Source organism: Tachysurus vachellii, chromosome 20, assembly GCF_030014155.1.
Source record: "Tachysurus vachellii isolate PV-2020 chromosome 20, HZAU_Pvac_v1, whole genome shotgun sequence".
In the NCBI taxonomy this organism is placed as follows: Eukaryota; Metazoa; Chordata; class Actinopteri; order Siluriformes; family Bagridae; genus Tachysurus; species Tachysurus vachellii.
Window position 1 is genome coordinate 7,181,134 of NC_083479.1, and position 24,586 is coordinate 7,205,719.

A 24,586-nucleotide genomic window follows, 5' to 3' on the forward strand; every position below is an offset into this window, starting at 1 on the left:
TAAATTCCTCAAAGATGGAATAATGCTTTGTAATGAGCAAAGTAATGTGCTAATTAAGCAACGTGGTGTTAATTTAATGCATGGCGAAGATGCATTAAGTGAACCATTAATGGCTAACAGGGCAGTTGGATAAAAATATAAAGGCAGATAAATATAACTTTAATTTTAAACTTTGTAATTTCTAAATGTCTATATTTCTGTAAAGCTGTAAATGTCCATTGTTAAAAACACTATACAAATAAAATAAAATTGAATTGAATATCTCCATCTATTATGCAAAGTCTATATTGTAAATATTGCTGAATTCCATGCAACTAACATCCCAATAAAATGTACAGCAGGTATTTATTCTCTGACAAATAAGCAGTATAAATGAAATTAAAGAAAATGTTTGTTATTTATTTATTTACACAAAAATAATTGTTAGTGTTTGTTTACATATATTTTTAATTACATTGATCAAAAAATTAATTAAAAAAACAGCTTTGTTATATCAGGAATTACATCATTCCCCTCTTCTTCGCTCCGTTTCTATCTATCTACATCCATTTATCTCTCTAATGCTCTCAAGCAGTTATGATTAAATGATTGTTTAATTGCAACAAATTACAAAGGGAATAATAAGAGCCCAAATGAATGCAGACTGGTAAAAACTCACACAATTTATTTTGGGATTTTAACATGCCAATGTACTGAACATCTGAATATATAATGATTATATAATGATAATAGAAATTATTAAAATAAAATTGAGCTAAAATAACACAAGGCTGTTTTTCACTAACATTTTTATACTGATAATTATCTAGATTACACAATATTATCCTACTATTATCCTATTAACCTCCTAATGTTTTTTTTACTCTCCCTCTCAGACAATGCAATCTACCTGCTCTCCCAGTGAACCAGTAATCAAGCTCTGTGGCCATTGATGGCCACTAGATGGGGCCTTTAATATGTTTAATATATTTATATACTTTTTTTTATTTGATAATTTATAACAAATCTACCACACCACACCTTGATGACTGAGGATCATCACAGACACATTTTGTGACAAACTCACACTTGATTTTGGAAGAGCAATAATGTTACAAATTAAATCACATATGTATTTGTATATGTATGTCTACATATGTGCCTTTTGATCACTGTATAAATATGGAAGCAGGCTACCCCCATACCCCAGAAACTATGTTCATGTGTCTTTGAAATATTATTTACTTTGATTTTCACCCTATACTACAGTGCACATATAGAATGCCGGATGTCACTGCATTCATTACTGTAGGGACTTTCCAGCAGAAGACTCTCCTTTCTTGTGATTTGCAAGCGGTTTGATTTCTGCTTGTAACTCCTCCACTGAATTGCCTATAAAATAGAAAAGAAATAAAGCAGAAAAATTTTAGTAGTCAATAGTATTACTCCTCTGTATTCTTTAATATTAATTATGAAAAATGTTTTACTATGGAAGTCATAAGAGGCCATGCATTATCATATTTTTTCTTTCTTGTTGACAAAAAAGTTGACTTAAGAATCCCCTCCTCTATTCCCACAATAAACAATCAATTTTACTGTGGAATTTTAAAATATTTTTATTCAAAGTTACAATGTCTGTAATCCATTATAAATTATACAAATTTATTTTGTATAAAAATATAATAAAATACTTGATTAATCTATATTTTAAGCATAGGGTAGGCCATCCTGGAGTGACGTGAGTCAGTTTGATCAACAATGTGAATTTTTCATTTTATAATGGATTAAAAAATGCTTCCTTGGATAATTATATTACCAGATATGGTGACTTTGATGAGGAATTATGGAAGAATTCACTTTCTGGATAAATTATATTACAGACATAGTAACTTTGAAGAGGAATATCTTAATTTTACAGGAAAATGATTTCATCTTTTTTGTGAATTGTATGTGTACTCGGAATTGTTTTGTACTCGTTTTGCGGCTAGTTTCATAAACAGTAGGGTTGCTTTATCGTCTTGGACGATAAAGATACAGACATCACAGCTTGTCGGACACTGATGCCTTGTTACTGCACTTTTGTTGCCTCTAGAACATGTTCTTATGCAGAGATCATGAGAAAATCCGTAATCACAATGAAATTTAATGCATAGCCTCTTTGGACTTCCATATTATACAGCAAAGTTCAGTTAAAAATACAAACACTCAAAGTTTAGCTTCATTTAAATTTCATTTAACATAATTTGTAAAGTGGCAAGTGTTTTGATACCCTCATGCATAGTCTGCATCTCTGCGTCCTGTTGGTTGTGGTCTTGCCAAGAATCTTTAGACTTACCTGCACATGAACAGATGAGAACCTCATTGACATACACACACATATACATTATACATATACTGTATATATACATATATATACACATTATATATATATATATATATATATATATATATATATATATATATATATATATATATATACACACACATACATGTATGTATATATATATATATATACACACACATACATATACACATATATATACATATATATATATATATATTTATACGTATATATATACACATACTGTATATGTATGTATATGTATGTATACTGTATAAATTATAGAGAAAAAATTCTGATCCACTGCTGATTTTGTATGTTTGCCCACCGACAAAGAGATGATCAGTCAATAATTTTAATGGTAGGAGGACAGAATAACAAAAAAACAAATCCACTTCAACGCATTTCAAATACGTTATGAATAGATTTGCATTTAATTATTTATTTAAAGTTTATATTTGACCCTTTCACATAACATGACTTAGGTGGCAAAACCCTTGTTGCCATTCACTGAGGTCAGATGTTTCTTGTAGTTGGCCACCAGGTTTGCACACATCTCATTTTTGTCCCACTTCTCTTTGCAGATCTTCTCCATGTCATTAAGGTTTCAAGGCTGACATTCAAACCTTCAGCTCCCTCCACATATTTTCTATGGGATTAAGGTCAGGAAATTAATGTCAGGCCAGAACCTTAATTAAGGACCTTAATGTTCTTCTTCTTGACCCACTCATTTGTTGCCTTGTCCGTATGTTTTGGGTCATGTTGATATACAGATTCACAACCCATTTTTAATGACATGGCTGAGAAAAGGAGGTTTTCTTGATGCTGTGAAGTTGTGCTGTCCCTTTAGCAGAAGAACACCCACAAAGCATAATGTTTCCACCTTCATGTTTGACGGTGGGGATAGTGTTCTTGGGGTCATAGGCAGCTTTCCTCCTCCTCCACACACACCAAGTTGATGGCAAATGTCTTGATTTTGGTCTCATCTGACCACAAAACTTTCACCCAGTTCTCATTTGCAAATAATCGCACCAACTTTTGTCAACGTCTCGTTAAGCTGTTGGCGATGGCCTTGTAGCCCATTCCAGTCTTGTGCAGGAATCTTTGGACAGCTATTTGGCCTTGGCCGAGAGTATAGAGTTTGGAATCTGATTGAATGATTGCTTCTGTGGACAGGTGTCTTTTAAACAGTTAATGAGATGAGATTAGGAGTATTATATAAAATTATAGACTGATCAATTCTTTGTCAGTGGGCAAAAGTACAAAATCAACATTCAATTTTTTTCCATCACTATATGTAAATATATATATATACACACTACAATGTGTGTGTATACTAGAACTGCTCTAAAATTACATCATTCAGTAATTGTGAAAACACACAAATCTAGCAAATATTTGATATATGACAACATGATTGATAGAACTTCTCTTTTACCTTTGTATTTTCTGTAGATGTAGAAAATCACACAAAGGAGAATCAGTGCCGCTACTGTAATGGCTACTGTGATAGCCACCATCCAAAGTTTGGACCCACTATTACCTATAGAGAAAAACTTTTGATGATTTAACACGTAGAACATGCTGAAAAGCTAATAGTTAAATAAAACATACTTTAGTCCTGGTTGATTATATTAAATATGTTGGCTTGACTAACTCAACATTCTGTTATGCTGTTTGAACCTATTATATTGACAAAGCCAGTGCACTGTTATTTAGGCAGTAATTATTAAGACATTTAATGCTATTTAAGCTTAATAATGGCGTTCGGTTCATGAATGAATCTGTGTTTCTTGCATCAATCATCATAGTGTATTGCATTTGCACCCTCTGTGCAGGTTGGTGTAGTAGATCCTGCTTAGGACAAAGACCAGATTTTTATCGCTGTGAGCAATTAACATTTTGGGTTGTATCAACAGGGAAGCAGATATCCTGGTAAGGCAGGGGCTGAGGCCCGGGGAATGTCAGCTCCACCCTTAGGTGGTGGAGTGCATATGGATCTTTGACCAGGCAGAAGTCGATCTGTTCGCATCCTTGGATTCAACCCATTGTACCCTCTGATACTCCTTCACTCCTACAGCCCCTCTAGGGCTGAATGCCATGGTGCAGGCATGGCCAAGGCTTAACCTGTAAGCCTTTTTACCGATCACTCTGCTCTCGGTAGTCCTACCCAATGTGTGCCAGGATTAAGTCCACTTCGTAATGATTTTTGGACCTAAATTCCTTTCTGGATAGCATTCCTTGGGAGATTGCTGTCAGAAAAAGCATCCTGTCTCAGGTGCTCAAAGGGCCTCTCTCATGACCTCATAGATTCCGGCTTCTGAGCAGAGGTTGTCAAATCTATCCTGAATGCTAGGGCTCCCTCCACTAGGAAGCTCTACACCCTGATGTAGAGTCTATTCTGCCTCTGGTTTACTAAGCACCACCAGGACCCAGTTTACCGCTCTGCCGGTACATTGCTGGAGTTCCTGCTGAAGCCTCTCTGAGGGCCAAACACCTTGATTGTTCATGCTGTGGCCATCACTGCCAGTCATGTGACCCCTTATTGTGAACCCTCGGTCCATACACGATGTAGGTGGCTGGTACCTTCCTGAAGACCATGACTCACTTCCTTGGACCATTAAGCCTTGACATCTTTAAATAGGGTAGGAGACCTGTAGGCTCTCTTATAGCTTGGAGTTCTGGAGTTCGCTCCAGGGATAGTTCCAAGAAAGAAGAGCAGTTTGGAGAAACAGAGAATCCAACAGCCTATGTGCAGAAACAACTGAGGATATGGAGACAAAACATGATGGAGACCGAGACAGCCATTGTGTATATGACAGAAAATGACATTTAGAAAGTGTGGAACAATCTCAGAATAATGTTCCTCAACATAAAATAGTAAAGGCTTTAAATATCTCATCATCTACATTACATAATATCATCAAAAGCTGAAATCTCTGTGTGTAATGGACTAGGGCAAAAATCAATAATGGATGCCTGTGATTTTTAGGCCCTCAAGCAGTACTACATTAAAAACAGACATAATCCTTTCATGGAAATCACTGCATAGGCTCAGTAACACCTCCAGAAAACATTATCTATGAACACAGTTCACTGTGCCATCCACAAAAGCAGGTTAAGGCACACATAAAAAAATTATGCTGGTATCAGGAAAGTGAAGCAAACATGTCAAACAAAGGTGGGTGACATCATGAACCAAAATGGACCAAAGAATCAAAAGTTAAACTTTTTGACCCATCCCACAGGGCTTTTATGCTGTCAAGTAGGCAAAATGATGGTCCATCTGTGTGACATCAACTGTCAAACATGGAGGAGGAAGCATGTCTGGGGCTCTTTTCCTGGATCATCGTTGGCAACTTGCACAGACTGAGTGGCAACCTGAACCAAACCTACTACCACAGCATTTTGTAATGCCATGCAATACCTTTTGGTATGAAATTAGTTGGTCAGGGATTCATCCTCCAGCAAGATTATGACCCAAACATAGCTCCAGGCTGTATCAGAACAATGTTTGACGAAAAGAACAAGATGGTAGACTTCTCCAGACTTAAACACCATCATGGGTAAAAGCAAAGAAACCTACAAATGCAACACATTTGTGGGAACTACTGCAGTAGGGTTGGGAAGAGCTTTCTAAACAATATTTGATTTCCATTATAGAAAGAATGCCACAAATTTGGCTATTATATCTGCAAAAGTTGGCTACTTTGATGAGTCAAAAATTTAGATTACATTTTGTTAAATATATTGATCATTTGATTTTCTTTATGTCCAATTTTTTATTTGTTCTATGCTTTAATTTTAGAGTATTGAGCATTGAAACATTAAAATGCATACATTTCAGTAAAAAATAGATGTGACTTTAGAACAGTAGTGTACTTTCAGAGAGGTTCTGTCAAGTCAACATCAAAGTTGTATTAATCAATAGTTAATATTAATTATATTAATTATATCCATATATGGGACACATGAATTAATTCATATTTATTCATTATGAACATTCATTCCTATTCACCTGTCTGTGAAACTAACGTTTGGACTATGTGTTTGACCTGGGAACCTGTATATGTACAGGTATATGTCCCAGAATGCTTAGAGCCTAAGTTGTTTAAGTAAAGTGATCCATCTCCCATCAGAGCCTTGTTCAGGTCCAATTCTGCCCGGTCATCCCAGTGATTTTTGATTCTTTGGGTTTGACTGAAATAGGTCAAGACGTCTGTCCGCTTGTTCTGACTTATAAAAGTCCATGTGAGAGTGAGGTTTTTAAGATTCTTTGGCGCCATGCATGGAATAACCAGCTTTTCCCCATAATTTACAGACATTTCTGTAGATAAACAAAAGAGAATAAATTACAAACTAAAGCCATATTGTACGACTTCACACAGCATTAAAGTCTATATAAGAATGTAACAATGTAAGAAAAACATACAAAGGTTATGTAACAAATAATCATAATAATAACAGGTTATGGGTGCGTTTTGGTCTTTAAATGACAAATGCATAACCAATCATTATGATTCATGGAAAATAAAGTAGGTCTTTTAAAATAAAATCTGATTTAAAAATATAGCTATTAATTTCAACCAAAATACAGGTTCATCACAATAAATTAGAATGTCATGGAAAAGTTAATTTATTTCAGTAAATGAATTATCATTATATTATATAAATTCAGTACACACAGACTGCAGTAGTTTAAGTCTTTGGTACTTTTAATTGTGATGAGTTTTGCTCACATTTAACAAAACCCACCAATTCACCATCTCAAAGAATTAGAATATGTTGACATGCCAATCAGCTAATCAACTCAAAGCACCAGCAAAGGTTTCCTGAGCCATCAAAATGGTCTCTGAATTTGGTTCACTAGGATACACAATCATGGGGAAAACTGCAGAACTGACAGTTGTCCAGAAGACAATCATTGACACCCTTCACAAGGAGGGTAAGCCACAAACATTCATTGCCAAAGAAGCTGGCTGTTCACAGAATGCTGTATATAAGCATGTCAACAGAAAGTTGAGTAGAAGGAAAAAGTGTGGCACAACCAACCAAGAGAATCGTAGCCTTGAGAAGCGTTTCAAACAAAATTGACAGTTGTTGAATACCTCTTGTTAAGCCACTCCTGAACCACAGACCACGTCAGAGGTGTCTTAGCTGGGCTAAGGAGAAGAACTGGGGTCTCATTTATAAAGCGTGCGTACGCACAAAACGGGGCTGGAAACGTGCGTAAGCCAGTTTTCGCACGAAGGTTGTGATCTATAAAAAACAAACTTGACGGCAAACTTTGAGACGTGCGTACGCACATTCTTGAGACAAAGGGAATTGGTGACACAGATGGTGAGGTCGTGAACTGAAGTTAGAGTGTAGAAAATACATGTGAGAAGAACGATTATAAGAATTAATGACATTTAATTTTCACTCCATTTCATACGTTATATCCACATTATCATTAAGATTAAATCCAACAGTGTTATTTGTGCCGATTGTTTTAGGCTATATACATCTAGTAAAATCCAAACGTAATTCAAAATGTATTAAAAATAAAACAATAATAATAATAATCAGCGCTACTCCGTCCAGGGTGTATCCTGCCTTGATGCCCAATGACGCCTGAGGATAGGCACAGGCTCCCCGTGACCAGAGTAGTTTGGATAAGCGGTAAAAGATGAATGAATGAATGATCAGTGCTGCCTTACAGTCACATTGTCCACAACGGGAGCGCAGGAGGAGATGGCGCAACTACATGTGATACAGAATAGCATGAAATACCCTTTTATTAGAGGACTTATGAAGTGCTTCGAGAAGCTCGTCATGAGGCACATCAAGACGCAGCTACCACCCTCACTGGACCCCCTACAGTTCGCGTATCGTCCAAACCGCTCCACAGACGATGACATTGCCACAGCTCTCCACTTAGCCCTCACCCACCTGGACAATAAAGACACTTATGTACGAATGCTGTTCATAGACTTTAGTTCAGCATTCAATACAATCATCCCTCAGCACCTGATTGGGAAGCTGAGCCTGCTGGGACTAAACACCTCCCTCTGCAACTGGATCCTGGACTTCCTGACTGGGAGACCTCAGTCAGTCCGGATCGGGAACAGCATCTCCAGCACCACCACACTGAACACTGGAGCTCCTCAAGGCTGCGTGCTCAGTCCACTGCTGTTCACTCTGCTGACTCACGACTGTGCAGCAACGCACAGATCGAATCATATTATCAAGTTCGCCGATGACACGACCGTGGTGGGTCTCATCAACAAGAACGACGAGTCAGCATACAGGGAGGAGGTGCAACAACTAACTGCCTGGTGTAGAGCCAACAACCTTTCTCTGAATGTGGATAAAACTAAAGAGATGGTTGTGGACTTCAGGAGAGCACGGAGTGACTACTCTCCGCTGAACATCGACGGATCATCTGTGGAGATCGTCAAGAGCACCAAATTTCTTGGTGTTCATCTAGCGGAGAACCTCACCTGGTCACTCCACACCAGCGCCATCACCAGGAAAGCCCAGCAGCGTCTCTACTTCCTACGAAGGCTGAGGAAAGCACATCTCCCTCCCCCCATCCTGACCATGTTCTACAGAGGGACCATTGAGAGCATCCTGAGCAGCTGCATCACTGTCTGGTTCGGGAACTGCACCATCCCAGAACGCAAGACCCTGCAGCGGATTGTGAGGACAGCGGAGAAGATCATTGGGGTCTCTCTTCCCTCTATCACAGTCACTTACACCACACGCTGCATCCGCAAAGCCAACAGCATTGTGGATGACCCCACACACCCCTCACACACACTCTTCACCCTCCTGCCATCTGGAAAAAGGTACCGAAGCATTCGGGCCCTCACGACCAGACTGTGTAACAGTTTCTTCCCACAAGCCATCAGACTTCTCAACAACTGAAATGTACTGTACTGAGCACAACATACACACACATCATCTGTATGGACTGCATAGACCCTCACAAAACACACACACTGACACAACATACTGTTTACATGCTGCTTACAATCCAGCAAACTGTTTACATGCTGTTTTGCACACCTTGTCTGCTGTTTTTTGCACAAACTGTCCCAACATTTCAGCCGTTTTTGCACATACTGTACAATATCTCAGCCATTTCGCACATACTATATTAACACATACAGTATTAACACTGGTCGGTCGGCGCTGTTTCTGTGACTGTTTACTATTTATTGTCTTTTGTGTACTGCATTTTTTGTACTTTTTGTATTGTCTTGTAACTTGTGTCTGCACTGTCATTGTCCTGCACTGTCTTGTCCTGCACTGTCTGGTCCTGCACTGTCTTTTGTCCTGCACTGTCTTTTGTCCTGCACTGTCTTGTCTGTCTTGTTTGTCTTGTCCTGCACTGTTTGCACCAGGTTGCACAGTTACACTTTATGTGGCTAAGACTACTTACAAGTCTTTAGCCCTGTCTTTGTTTCTATGTAGCACCTTGATCCTGGAGAAACGTTGTCTCATTTCACTATGTACTGCAACAGCTATATATGGTTGAAATGACAATAAAAGCTTCTTGACTTGACTCTTGACTTGACTGCAGAGCACAGTGTAAAAACGAAATATTTTTCTTAACGTACATATATCATAAAATGTCAAAGTCTGCAAATACAGTCATGAAGCACAATCGCTACTCATCATCGGTCCTAACTATTACGGTGTTCATTACAAAACCGTCATGAAGAAGCATGTGTTCACTATAACATTTTCGTCTTAAATTTTCGCCCACAAATTAATTCTGTGATTTTGTCAAGGTGTTAACGATCAGTCTAATTGCTAGAAACATATAAATCCTCCAGTGACCCGGGTATGTAATGCTTCATGATGGCACTGCTGGCACTGTTGAAGGATTACGCCAATGCCCGAATAAGGAGAGAACGAGTTTTCTGGGACCATGATGATTTCCTGGCCCATTATGATGACTGGCTAATAAGCCGATTTAGATTCCCTAGAGCTGTGCTCTTAGATCTATGTGTTGAATTGGGTCCAGTATTAGAGAGGGCAACACGCCAGAACCATGCTAGTCCAGTCCAAATACAAGTCCTCAACACTCTGGGGTTCTTGGCAACCGGCTGTTTCCAGCGGGAATTGGCAGACAGGTAAATTATTTATATATTAAAAAAAAAACTATAAGTAATCCTCAACTTTGTGTCTAAGACCTTTTTGTATATGAAATAATTCTATTGGAATCTATCATCTCACCCTATAGGTCTGGTATATCACAGCCGTCCCTGAGTGCCATAATATCTGTCGTTTTGAATGGTATACTTAATATGGGTAGTCGATACATCAGGTTCCCCTACACCAGTGATTTTCAACCTTTTTTGAGCCGCGGCACATTTTTTACATTTACAAAATCCTGGGGCACACCACCAACCAAAATGACACAAAATGACACTCTAACAAAGTACATATAATACATATAGTTAATAAAATAGTTTTTTAATGTATTTATACTCACTTAGTGTGAAACCTGGGGCTGTTTTGATGAACACAAAATGGATATCCTGGCAGTAATGGTAGAAAATCACACACGAAGCTCTTGCTCAACAGCTCTCAGTCTCTCTCTGTTTTTAGTTTTTATCGCAGTCAAGCTTGAGAAGCTCAGCTCACATAGATATGTGGTTGAAAACGGGAGCAATGTCAAAATAGCTTTGTTGGCCAGAATGGGGAACTCCTTGGCAACAGATAACCAAACATTGTCCAAAGGAAGATCAGCAAAGTTTAGCTTTAAACCACGATCTTGTTTCAGTTCAATGAGTTCCTCTTGCTCCTTTAAAGTCATGTCCTTTCCAGCAACTGATGCTGAGCTGTATGGGTCCCTAACCCAGTCAAGGAATTCTGTGAAGGCTGAAGAGAAATAAAATGACAACTTCTCCTCAAGAGTTTTCAAATGTGTGCCAATCACCTCACACATAGCAGCAGTGTTGCCATCATGCAGTTTCTCGGTGAGTGGGAACATCTCAAGGTTGCCACGCTGCACGTTATTGCCAGAGCTGCAATTTTAAACGGAATCCGTTCACTTTATCAGTGCTTGTAAGCAGGTTTTCATTTCGGCCTTGCAGCCGTGTGTTCAGTTCATTCAGATGATGAAATATATCAGCCAGGTATGCCAGCTTTGCACACCACTCATCACTTGCAAGCAGCTTTGAGAAATCTGACCTCTCGTTTGTCAGAAAAACTTTAAGTTCCTCTCGCAGCTCATACACACGGGCCAGCACTTTGCCGCACGACAGCCACTGGACCTCCGTGTGGAGCAATAAGACTTTATGTTCCGCTCCCATTTCGTCACACAAAGACTCAAATACTGTAAGCGACATTTCAAAGGACGCGTCTTCACAAAGTTCACTATGCACACAACATCATCCAAACACAGGAGCTAGATCTGCTGGTAAGGTCTTTGCAACGAGGGCCTCACGGTGCAAAAAACAGTGCGTAACAATAACATCTGGGTTTTTTCTTTGACCCTACTTACGAAGCCTTTGGTGCGCCCGACCATGGCTGCGGCTCCGTCAGTGCTGACACCTATGCAGTTTTCCCACATAAGCCCGCTTTTGTCAAGATATTCCGACGTGACCCGAAATATTTCCTCTCCTGTTGATTTTTCTGGCAGTGTCTTGCAAAATAGTAAGTTTTCTATAATGATATAAACTCTATAAAGTCTTCTCCATTCACAAAACGCACGTTGGCCAAGAGCTGACAATGTCCACTAATATCCGTCGACTCAACTAATATCCGTCGGCTCATCAAGGCAAATTTCTTACTGATGCGCATCTTTTCTAAAACAACAGTTTCGATATCCGCAGACATGTCATCAATACGTCTGGCAATTGTGTTATCTGAGAGAGGCACTTTAGCTATCTCTTTGGCCGCGTCAGGGCCGAGCATCTCATTTACAATGGCTTTACAAGCTGGCAGTATTAATGTTTCTGCCACAGTGTGGGACTTTTTTGATTTAGCTACGAGTTCAGCAACAAGGTAGCTAGCTTTGAGGGCTCTCTCGTTTACCTTTGTGGTTTTTCTCCAAAAAATTGCCTGTTTCTCATTGTTTGTACGTAAGCGTAAAAAATAGTCCATCGGCTTGTTTTGAAAGGAAGGGTGTTTCGTTTGGAGATGGCGTTTAAGCTTGCTTGGCACCATAGCGCTATTGGATAGCTTCTCGCCACACACCAAGCACAGCAGAGTCGGTGCCGTTGCATCCCCGGTGAAAGTGAATCCAAATGAAAGATAGCTTTCGCTGTATTGCCTCAAGCTCACCGTCTTTTCTTTTTTCTTTTGACGACCACTCATACTAGGGCCTTCATCTGGGTCATAATTTTGTCCAGGGCCCTTTTCGGCATTTGCATTTTCCCTTCTCAAAAACTTCTCCATCATTATCACTCGCTCGTCTTGCTGTGACCCCAAACTGCCACTGTCACGTGTCGCGCAGCACTAACTCTAACTAATTAACATTGTTTCTAACTTAGCATCTGAGCGAATCCAAGATGGCGCGACGCATGTGTGTGTAACCTGTACGTCATCGCTTCACAGACATGATGACGTAGCGAGCGGTGTTCCATTTAGGGACAGTGCACCTTATAATCCAGTCCGCCCTGATAATTTCCCACGGCACACCTGACGATCTCGGCACACTAGTTGAAAATCACTGCCCTACACTGTGCCAGAACAGGCCGAAATTAAAATGAAATTTGCTGCAATGTCTGGTTTCCCAAATGTAATCGGCGCAATTGACTGCACTCATGTTGCTATAAGGGCACCATCTGAAAATGAATTTGCTTATGTTAATAGAAAGCATGTGCATTCTATTAATGTGCAAATTATATGTGACTCCAACATGACCCTCACAAACATTGTGGCACGCTGGCCTGGTTCTTGACACATAACAGTGTAGGGAACAGACTAAATGCAGGCACAGTACATGATGGCTGGCTTCTTGGTGAGTTTAACAATATTAAAAAGTAGAAACTGTAACAATTTTGTTTTTAATATAATTATAACGATGTTGCTTTTAATATAATTATAACCTGCAGGCGACAGTGGCTACCCCTGAGACGCTGGCTCCTTAACCCATTTTTAAACCCGCAGAGCGCAGAGGAAACTCATTATAATGAGGTCCACTCTCGTGCCCATGCAGTGATTTGCATTGACTATTTATGGTTAAAAATGGGCATGTACAGGGCGGGATTTGAGGCTGGTTCGCGTTCGCACATCTGTGGGTGATCTGTGATTTATAAAGGGAACATTGCTTAGAGGAGTGCGTACGCACGGTTTTATAAATCGGAATTTTTTTTGCCGTACGCCATTTTTGGCTTTTGGGCGTACGTAAACTTTTAGTAGGGATCCTACGCACAGTTTTATATATGAGACCCCTGGACTGTTGTCCAGTGGTCCAAAGTTCTCTTTTCAGATGGAAGCAAGTTTTGTATTTCATTTGGAAACCAAGGCCCTAGAGTCTTGAGGAAGGGTGGAGAAGCTCATAGCCCAAGTTGCTTGAAGTCCAGTGTTTAGTTTCCAAAGTCTGTGATGATTTGGGGTGCAACATCATCTGCTGGTTTTGGTCCACTGTTTTTTTAAAAACCAAAGTCACTGCACCTGTTTACCAAGAAATGTTAAAGCACTTTATGCTTCCTTCTGCCTACTAGCTTTTTAAATATGCTGAATTAATTTTCCAGCAGGAATTGGCACCTTTCCACACTGCCAAAAGCACCAAAAGTTGGTTAAATGACCATGGTGTTGGTGTGCTTGACTTGCCAGCAAACTCACCAGACCTGAACCCCATAGAGAATCTATAGGGTATTGTCAAAGGTAAAATGAGAAACAAGAGACCAAAAAAGGCAGATGAGCTGAAGGCCACTGTCGAAGAAACCTGGGTTCCATACCACCTCAGCAGTGCCAGAGACTGATCACCTCCATTCCATGCCGAACTGACTCAGTAACTAAAGCAAAAGGAGCCCCTACCAAGTATTGAGTACATATACAGTAAATGAACATACTTTCCAGAAGGCCAACAATTCACTAAAAATGTTTTTTTAATCGGTCTCATGAAGTATTCTAATTTTATTCGAGTTTTTGTTAAATGTGAGCCAAAATCATCACAATTAAAAGGACCAAAGACTTAAACTACTTCAGTCTGTGTGTACTGAATTTATATAATACACGAGTTTTATGAACTCTGATAAATGACGAGTTTTATGAAAACTGATAAATGAACTTTTCCACAACATTCTAATTTATTGAGATGCACCTGTGTGAGTGAATGTGAGTCTTTCTGACTTTTAACAAACAAATAACCTGTTGACAACAGATTTCAAAATGTATTTTTTTTTTCTAAAAGGTAAACCAACAATCAGAAATGTAGGAAAATAAGTATGCCTATTTCCACAGTCAACAGCAGAGTGAAAAACAATGAGCTGTTACTTGTTACTAATGAAATGCACAATTTTAGATAACCATCAATGGTGACCTCTTAGATGTTGATGAGGCCCTCACAATTGTTATTTTGTCCATAATAAATATGTAAAAAAAAAAAAAAAAAGGAATAGGTTATTTCTTTTTTTGTATTGACTTTAGGCTTTTATAGGCTAAATTATAAAGAAGTGAATTCAGACACTATTATAACAAATAATATATTCACAGTAAAATGTTAATAACCTAATATCTAATACCATCGTTAGTTCAAAGACATATGAGATTTTCAATTGCAAGAAAAATAATGTGAACCCTTTGGAATTGTTTTAATGTCTTTAAAGCTTGTTAGATCTGCTTTAACTTACACACAAATTCTTCTTATACATATTGAATATATTATTCATATATTCATGATATATGTTGGAGAAAGCATGTGAGAAATTAAACCTGTCATTCAGTTAATGAAACTGGGGCTGCTATGCTGGTTCAGGGATGGGATTAATTGACATCAGTGGAAAAATGAATTGTGAAGTCTATCAAGATATCCTACACTATAATACCAGGTTATTTGTGAGGCAGCTGAAGTTCAGTAGAACTTGAGTTACACAGCAGGACAATGATCATAAACATAGAAGTAAATCCTCCTTGGTAGCGTCACAGTCAGAACCCAGAACTTACTCCCCAACTCCAGGAAATTCTTGGTTGAGGTGGTTGCAGCAAAGGGGATCCAAATATTCACTTGGTTTTAACAGCACTGTGAAAGTTTAATGGGATATATCAAGACAATCATAATTGCTTGTGTGTTGTTGGCTATGTTTGCCTATACTTGTGATGTTAGTGAAGATTATATACTTCACAAAAGTTCACATACTTTTTCTTGCCACTGTATTTCCATACAAACTTGGAAATTAAGCTGTGTTTAAATAAAAAATTGGAAATTGGAGTATACACCATATGAAAGTAAAGATATTAATATTTGTTGCTGTATGCTGTGTAATTACTGCATACCTGTCTGAAGCAGTGAGGCTCTCCATGATTGTAAGCTGTATTTTGATGTGATGCTGCAGATGTAGGTAAGATTTGAGTTTGTGTACATTTTCTTTACAGTACTCTCTATACTATACAGGTTATTTGTTGCCCTTATTCGAGTGACAGCTTGCAAGGAGTTCGAAGCAATACTTGGCTCTGTAGACCACTTTAGCAGTGGAGCAGGGTACACACCATGTGAAGAGCACTGCAAATGCTCAGTGAGACTGACCTCAATGGCAATCCCATGGATTGGAGCTGCAAGAAGAATAAAGTCAATAAGTACATTGTACAACATGGTGTAATACCCCATTTAAATAGAAACATCAGCACAAATGTATATCTATGAAAGGGGATTTGCATCACTGAACAAGAGATATGTTTCAATTAGAGAGATGTTTTTATTACACATTGATCAAACATAACATTGAAACCACTGACAGGTGAAGAGAATGTCATTGATTTCATCTCATTACAATGCCACCTGTCAAGTTGTTATATATATTAGGCAGCAAGAGAACATGCACTTCTCAAAATTGATACGTGGGAAGCAGGAAAAATGTGCAAGCATAAAGATTTCAGCAATCAGAGCATCTCCAATATGGCAGGTTTTGGGGTTGTTTTTGGAATGCAGAGGTTAGTACCTACCAAAAGTGTTTGTAGCACCTTGTGGCTGTGTGGCAAGCAAAAACACACAAGACAGTGATATGGCTGAAACCAGTGTGAGCACAAGTTTATTTTTTTCCTCTTAAATTGGAGGCGAATAGAGTGAAGATTTAGGTGAGGAGAAGGGGGATAAAACAAAGTGAGTAAAAAAAAGAGAGAATGTAACTTAGGGTGAGTTAGCTGCTGGAGGGTGAGTGGTGCTGTCCCTTGTGCTAAAGTTGTGCTTTCTCTTCATGACTGTTATGGGAGTTGTGCAAGAAATGCTTTCCTCTTCGAAGTTCATAGAAAGGACAATCGGTGAAAAGGTTTACTGATGTACAGTAAAAGGGGTACAAATGCTACAAAAGATAAAGAGATAACACATTGCCATAGATTGGTCAGAATGTTCATGCTGACCCCTGTCCACAATGAATGTGCCTACAACATGCACATCAAGCATCAGAAATGGACCATGGAACAATGGAAGAAGATGGTCTGGTTTGATGAATCAAGTTTTCTTTTACATCTTGTCGACAATCAGGTACATGAGCTTCGCTTACCTTGGGAAACGATGGCCCCAGGATGCACAATAAAAAGACAAGCCATTAAAGGCAGTGTGATGTTTTGGGCAATGCTCTGCCAGAAATGCTTTAATCCTGGCTTTTATGTGGATGCTACCTTGGCATATACCACCTACCAAATAACTTTTAGGTAATAGGGAGGGAGAAAAGTTAACTTAATGTTGATTTAGCCTGCAAATTTCCCAGATCTAAGGCACGTGTTGGATAAACAAGTCCAATCCTATTGAGGCCCCACCTCACAACTTACAAAGATGCTGCTTGGTGCCAGTTACTGCAGAGCACTTTCAGACATCTTGTGGAGTCCATGCCTCAATGGGTCAGCAGTTTTTGCAGCACAAAGGGGATCTACAAAATATTAATCAGGTCTAAAAAGGTCCAATTTTATAACAGTAAGACTAACCTTCAACCTTGACAATGATGTAAGACTCCTGAACAGATTTGGTGGTATTAACCACACATTTATAGCGCCCTCGGCTCTTTATATTGCTGACATGCAAAAGCAGGGAGGCATTGCCATGTGACACTTCATCAGTAAACACGGAAATGCTGCTGTAAACTGATTCATCTTCATCCTCCAGGAAACTGTATATCAGTGTTCCCTGTTTGTACCATTGAAAAAAAACCTCTTCAGAAGATGGAGGGAAGAGACAGGGCAAGATGCAGTCTTCAGAGTAGATGCAGATGACATGAACTTCTGAAATCAAAGACAAGAAGAACATAAAATATTTAGTATAACGATTCTGAACTTAACAAACTGGTACAGGGCAATTTATTAACATTTATTCAAATCTTAAGGTAAATGGCTTTAGGAATAAGTAAATACTTGAGAAAAATTAAAAGAAATTTTTTAACAACAAATCTGTATTTAATGATTATTATAACTGTGTTTGTGTAATCTTTACAAAATGCCTAATTAATATTAGTCAATATAGTCACATGAAATATAGTCAAATGAACACATAAACATGATGACATCGAACAAAATGAAGTCAGATGTAGACACTGTAGAAAAACAGTTTCGACGCCCAAAGGTAACACCACCAATTTGTTTCAACACTTGGAGCGCAATCACGTTACTGAATATGAACAGTGCATGGCTCAAAAAAAAACAAAAAGCCCAGCAACAAGTGCCTCCGCAAAGCAGATGTCGATAAATGCATTCACAAATGCCACACAGTATGAGAAGAGTTCAAGAAGATGGAAAGAAATAACTGACGCTATTTGTTATTACATCGCAAGGGATATGACTCCCTTGGCTACAGTGGAGTGAAGCGGGTTTAAACACCTCGTTAAAACTCTTCACAGAAGATACACTGTGCCATCGCGATCACATTTTTCTAAAACTGCGCTGCCAGACATGTACAAGACATGTTGTAAAAATGTAGCTGCTGAACTGAAAAATGTTCAACACTTTGCAGCCACATCTGATCTCTGGTCAAGTAGGACGAGGGACCCATTCTTGAGCCTTACTTTGCACTACATTGACGACGATTGGAAGCTGCACCAGAGATGCCTTGAGACGGCATATTTTCCAGCCGATCACACAGCAGATATGATTGCGCAAGGTCTGAAAGATATGCTTTCTGAATGGGACCTCGCGGAAGAAAAACTTTCAGCCATTAAGACAGACAACGGTGCTAATGTTGTCAAAGCTGCTGCGCTTAATGGATGGATACGGCAGCAGTGTTTTGGACACCGACTACACCTTGCAATTGGTAAGTACACGTCAGCTTAATTAAATATAGCATTGGGATGTTATCTAATTGGGCATATCTGGCATTTACTATATTCTGGCTACGCTAAATTTGTTCATAAAGCACCTTTATAAATGTTACAATATGCTTGATATTACAGTTACAATGTTAAGTTCACATTACAATGTAACAACACTACATCATTAAAGTAAAAATCATTGTGTTGTAAAAATGTGTTGTTAATCTGATATTATTTAAGAAATATAAGAGGCTCATTAATTTTGGTACTTTAAAGCTTCAGGTATAAATAAAATATTGTCAATAATAAAAAATTATTAATTATTAATTTTGTGTGTTTCAGAAAATGGATTGAAAGATCAACGTGTGACACGTGCAGTGAGGGTGTGCAAAAACAATCAGTGCTTTTTCCTATAGCTGGAAAAAAAAGAAGGCATTAATGAAGGTGCAACAAGAACTGAACCTGCCACAACACAAGCTAAAAACAGCATGCGTTACCAGATGGGGATCGATGCAAATGATGATTGCAAGAGTCCTCGAACAAAGGAAAGCTATTACACAGGTCCTTTCTGAAGACAAAAAAATCCAGGCGCCTTGTTCCATCGTGGGCTGACATGGATGTCTTAGAGGCGGTCAGCAAGGCTCTTTCCCCTTTGATGGAGTTCACAGACGCCCTATCAGGGGAAGTGTATGTGACCATTTCATTTGTAAAGCCTGTACTGCACATCCTCAATTCACGAGTGCTTGCTGAGGAGAAGGATGATGTGGAGCTGACTAAAACTATCAAAACCAGCATCCTCAGGTACCTTAAGGAGAAGTACTCAGACCCTATCACAGAAGAGCTACTGGACACAGCCAGTTTTGTTGATCCCAGATTTAACGCTACCTACATTTCTGCTGACAATGTCCCCACCATTCAGGAGAAAGTGAAAACAGAGATGGAGAAGATGTCAGAAGCTGAAGTCTGCAGAGAAAGTCAGATTGCAGAGACTGCAGAACCAACAACTTCATCAGCAGTAGCAAAAAATCAAAAGAGGTCATTAGGAAGCTTTTTTAAAGGGAGTGAGGCAACACCTTCAGCTACACCCACTCTGTCACTTCAGCAATCGCTAGAAGCAGAGATGAGCAGCTATTTGGTGTCCCCTATGCTAGATAGTGAGACAAATCCACTGGACTCGTGGAGGAAGCACACTTTCCCACTCTAAGTAAGGTGGCAAAAAGGTATCTCTGCATACCAGCTACTAGCTCCCCATCAGAGCGGGTTTTCAGTTCAGGTGGAAACATTGTTACATGCCTCAGGTCCTGCCTGTAACCTGAAAAGGTTAACATGCTCGTGTTTCTTAGTAAGAACTTAGAGTAAATTCAAGATCACTAAGATCACCTCATGAAACAGTGTTTAAGAGAGTTCTATTTTCATTACAACAATGTTTACATTGATACATTGCACATTAAAATATTTGTTTACAGAAGATGCAAGAAATGCACTGTTTAAAATATTATTTACAGGATATACAAGAGTTCTTTTATTTAGAAGAGATACTGCTTATTTTCTACTTTTAATATGAAAAACATGAAAATAATTTATTTTGTTTCCAAAAGTGCAAGTTTATTTATTTTTACTTTTTTTATCAGAACAAAGTGACTGTTCATTTTAGGAAATGTGTGCTTTAATTTCATCTTGTTCAACATTGATGTTCAATAAATAATCATAGATAGTAGATAGTGTGTTTCCTTCAATTATTTTAAAATCAAGTAATGCACCCTTCATTCAGAAATCTCTCACTTGTAATATGTGAGCATATTTACTAAACAAAACTTGTCAATGAACTATGAGGGCAAAAAAAATAAAAATAAAATAATCGTTCATTAATCGTAATCGAGTTAAAATGTTCAATTAATCGAGATTTTGATTTTAGGCCAAATCGCCCAGCCCTACTTGTGATTGTGTTTGGTGCTTTGTTTTATATTCCTGATTTATGTTATCTTGTTTTGTATTTAGCTGTCTAGTTTATTCCTAGTGTTTCCTGTATGTCAATTTTGTTTGTTGATTTTACTAAAACTTTTGTTTTAGCCATCAACGCATCTGTGTCTGTATTTCCCCTTTGGAGCCACCCTGCTTTGTTTACACACACAGATATTGCATGTCAGGTCAGATCCGCTTTCTGGTTCCCATAGATTAAGCTGGGTGTTGATTCCAAAAAGTCTCAATTCCACAATTTCAGGCATGGCAAACTAAGAGTCAAGCCAAAACTTTTTTAGTTAGCTAGACAATGCAGAGTGCAGAGCAGAGCCCGCGCTCCCAACTTTGCTGACCAGAACACTGTTAGGCTAATTCCAGCATAAATGTGGTTCTGAAGTACATGAAAACCTGGCCAGCAGATGCTACCTCTGCTTTTCAGAACTGTTTTGAGTTCACTGACACAGCATCAGTGACCAGCTACATTGGCAGGTGCATTGATGACATGACCATTGCCAAGACTATCACCACACACTCCAACCAGAAGCCATGGATGACTGCTAATGTGCATGTGCTGCTAAAGTCTAGAGACTTAGCCTTCAGAGCAGGATGGCCTTGAGAAAAGGCCTGAGCCATCAGTGAGGCAACGCACGTACGTGGCCAGACAATTAACAACCACTTCCTGGACAGCGGAGACACCTGGTGCATGGGGCAAAGAATCCAGGCGATCACAAACTACAAGACAGCTTCACCTGCCTTTGACAGTGATGCCTCCCTCCCAGATGCTGAACAACTTCTAAGCTAAGTTTGAGCTGCAGAACAACATAGCAGCAAGAAAGACCATATATCTCACCCCTATGACCAGGTTCTCTGTCTAACCACAGCTGATGTGAGATTTCTATGCATAGTTAACACACGGAAGGCTGCTGGACCAGAGTGCTCAGAAAATGTGCAGACCAGCTAGCATATGTCTTCACTGACATCTTCAACATTTCACTGGGCAGCACCTACCTGCTTTAAGACAACCACCATTGTCCCTGTGCCAAAGAAGTCCTTAGGTGTTCTGCACCAATGAACATTCACATTGCATTCACAGACACTGAGATAAAGGGCTTCGATAGGCTCATCATGAGGCACATGAAGACCCAGCTACCACCTTCACTGGACCTGCTACATTTTGCATATCGTCCAAACCGCTCCAAGGACGATTCCATTGCCACGAATGCTGTTAATTGACTTCAGTTCAGCATTCACCACAATCAGCCCTCAGCAGCTAATCAAGAAGCTGAGCCTGCTGGGCCTGAACACCTCCATCTTCAACTGGATCCTGGATCTCCTGAGTTAGAAACCTCAATCATTCCGGATTGGGAACAGCATCTCCAGCACCACACTGAGCACTGGAGCCCCTCAGAGCTGCATGCTCAGTCCTTTGCTGTTCACTCCCAACTGTGTAACAATGCACAACTCGAATCGCATCAAGTTCGCCGATGACACAACTGTGGTGGGTCTCATCAGCAAGAATACATCAGCATAGAGAGATTAGGTGCAACAGCTAGCTGCCTGGTGTAGATTAAACAACCTGTCTGTGAACATTGATAAAACTAAAGAGATGGTTGTTTACTTCAGGAGAGCATAGAGCGACCACTTTTTGCTGAACATCGATGAATCCTCCGTAGAGATAGTCAAGAACATCAAATTACTTGGCAGAGAGCTTAATCTGGTCTCTCAACACCAGCTCCATCACCAGGAAAGCCCAGCAGTGTCTTTATGTAGTATTAAGCACATGTCCCTCCACCTATCCTGACTATGTTTTACAGAGGGGCCATCAAGAGCATCCTGATCAACTGCATCACTGTCTGGATTGAGAACTGCACCATCTCAGATTGCAAGACCTTGCAGTGGATAGTGAGGACAGCTGAGTAGGAGTCATTGGAGTCTCTGTACTGTATTGTTCTGTACTGCAGCATCTATATATGGTTGAAATGACAATAAAAAGCTTTTGACTTCATTCTGTAGTAACTACAACCTCTTTATGATCACCATTTGTCTTGTGAACCATAATCAATTTAAATTAATCTTTCAAATTTCATCTAATATACTTAGAGATGTCTCAGTTCCTCTAATTGCCTTGCAATGAAACCCATCAGGATCACTATAGTGTCCACAGCGATATCGACATTATAGCAGATTTTGTACGGGGCTACAGTACATCGTCATCTTTAGGAGCTACTTTGTCAAACCAGACATAATACCCCTGGTTGGAGTCCTCTCGCCCGGGGATTTATCTGCATGGTCAGCCATTGACTCATGGCATTGTTGTGGATGGAGCGGCCAGGAGACTGTCATGCCTTCTTTGAACCAATGTTGAGTCAGTCAGTTGTATGGTTTGGTCTTCATCAGCAATCATTTGACAGGAAGAAATTAGTGTTAGGTCTGTTGTGAACTCAGAGTTTATGCTGAATATATATATATATATATTTAAATAGAGAAAGGGAGGCAGAAAGAAAAGAAAAAACGAATACATGATGGAGAATTATAACAAACTGGTACACGAACAACGGGTTCCGGCTAGGTGGAGTCGGGGTTGGAGGAGGGAGTTTAAATCGTGGCAGCAGGGATGCACTAGAAAGCGGGTCATTCATTCATTCATTCATTTTCTACCGCTTATCCGAACTACTTCGGGATACGGGGAGCCTGTGCCTATCTCAGGCATCATCGGGCATCAAGGCAGGATACACCCTGGAGGGAGTGCCAAACCATCGCAGGGCACACACACTCTCATTCACTCACGCAATCACACACTACGGACAATTTTCCAGAGATGCCAATCAACCTACCATGCATGTCTTTGGACAGGGGGAGGAAACCCCCGAGGCACGGGGAGAACATGCAAACTCCACACACACAAGGCAGAGGCGGGAATTGAACACCCAACCCTGGAGGTGTGAGGCGAACGTGCTAACCACTAAGCCACCGTGCCCCCCTTATCAATAACAATGTATTTAAAACAAAAAGATTGTTTTTGATAAAGTTTAAAAATGACTAAAGTTAAGAATTATTGAAAAGTATTAATATTATCACCTCGCGCACACGAACCTGATTGGACAAATTACGGATCCGCAGATGGTCGGCACCTCACGCAGCCCCTTTGACTCTCCATAGGAAATTAATGACTTCCGGTTTATCGGCCATCGTTTGTCGTGTGCAGTGTGATCGCATCGGCAGCAGCGATGTGCTAGAAAGCGGCTCAATGAATGGGAATTTAAAGGGTCGAATAATATGGATGTCGTAACCGGATTGGTGCGCGTCATGAACAGCTGATTATCAGCTGATGCATGCTTGACGACGTGGCCTGCCTGATCTAATGCGATGCTTGATTATTTACATTATTTACTATCCAGTGTCACCCAAATGAGGATGGGTCAAGGTTTCTTCCTCATATCATCTCAGGGAGATCTAGTTGCACATAAAGATGGCGCCGCAGATGGCTGCCTCGGCACGACTCTCTCTAGTACTTTCTTTCTTTTTGTTTACTTTCTGTGTGTTTGCTTACCCTACCGTGATAACTTACACTAGAGAAGACCTGCTTAACATCGGGCAGTTCACTCCAGACAGCTTTTCACCAGTTTTCACAAACCCGGATAGTTTTTTGGAAATCTTAGTTGAAGGAGCAGCTGCGCTCTATGGTACATGGAGGAGACGCCGGCAAGGGAAGCGCGCCGGTGCGCTAGTGAAGCTGAAGCAGAGGGGTTTTAGAACCATCGATTCACCTGGCGAACCTCCGCTCACTGAAGAACAAAATAGACGAACTGTTTCTTCTCAACGGAAGAAACAAGGACTTTTCACGCTCCGCTGCTCTCTGTTTTACTGAAACTTGGCTCGGTCACTCAATCCCGGACAGTGGATTACTTCT

At 39.7% G+C, this 24,586-nt stretch overlaps 1 protein-coding gene across 5 annotated transcripts in view; it reads right to left on the reverse strand.

Annotated features, from left to right (window-relative positions):
- Positions 1-435: 435 nt before the first annotated feature.
- LOC132863349 (CD276 antigen homolog) overlaps positions 436-24,586 on the reverse strand; it is a 30,091-nt gene continuing 5,940 nt past the window's right edge. Inside the window, exons 2-8 of one of the 5 annotated variants that reach the window (XM_060896115.1) lie at positions 19,215-19,390; positions 17,405-17,698; positions 15,761-16,036; positions 6,339-6,647; positions 3,759-3,863; positions 2,249-2,314; positions 439-1,371 (exon numbers count right to left, since the gene is read on the reverse strand). In XM_060896115.1, the coding sequence (XP_060752098.1) occupies positions 1,283-1,371; positions 2,249-2,314; positions 3,759-3,863; positions 6,339-6,647; positions 15,761-16,036; positions 17,405-17,698; positions 19,215-19,390 (1,315 nt within the window). In that variant the 3' untranslated portion in view covers positions 439-1,282. Of the gene's footprint in view, positions 1,372-2,248; positions 2,315-3,758; positions 3,864-6,338; positions 6,648-15,760; positions 16,037-17,404; positions 17,699-19,214; positions 19,654-24,586 lie in introns of those variants that run through there. The other 4 variants (XM_060896113.1, XM_060896114.1, XM_060896117.1 and 1 more) reach the window with 4 other exon arrangements.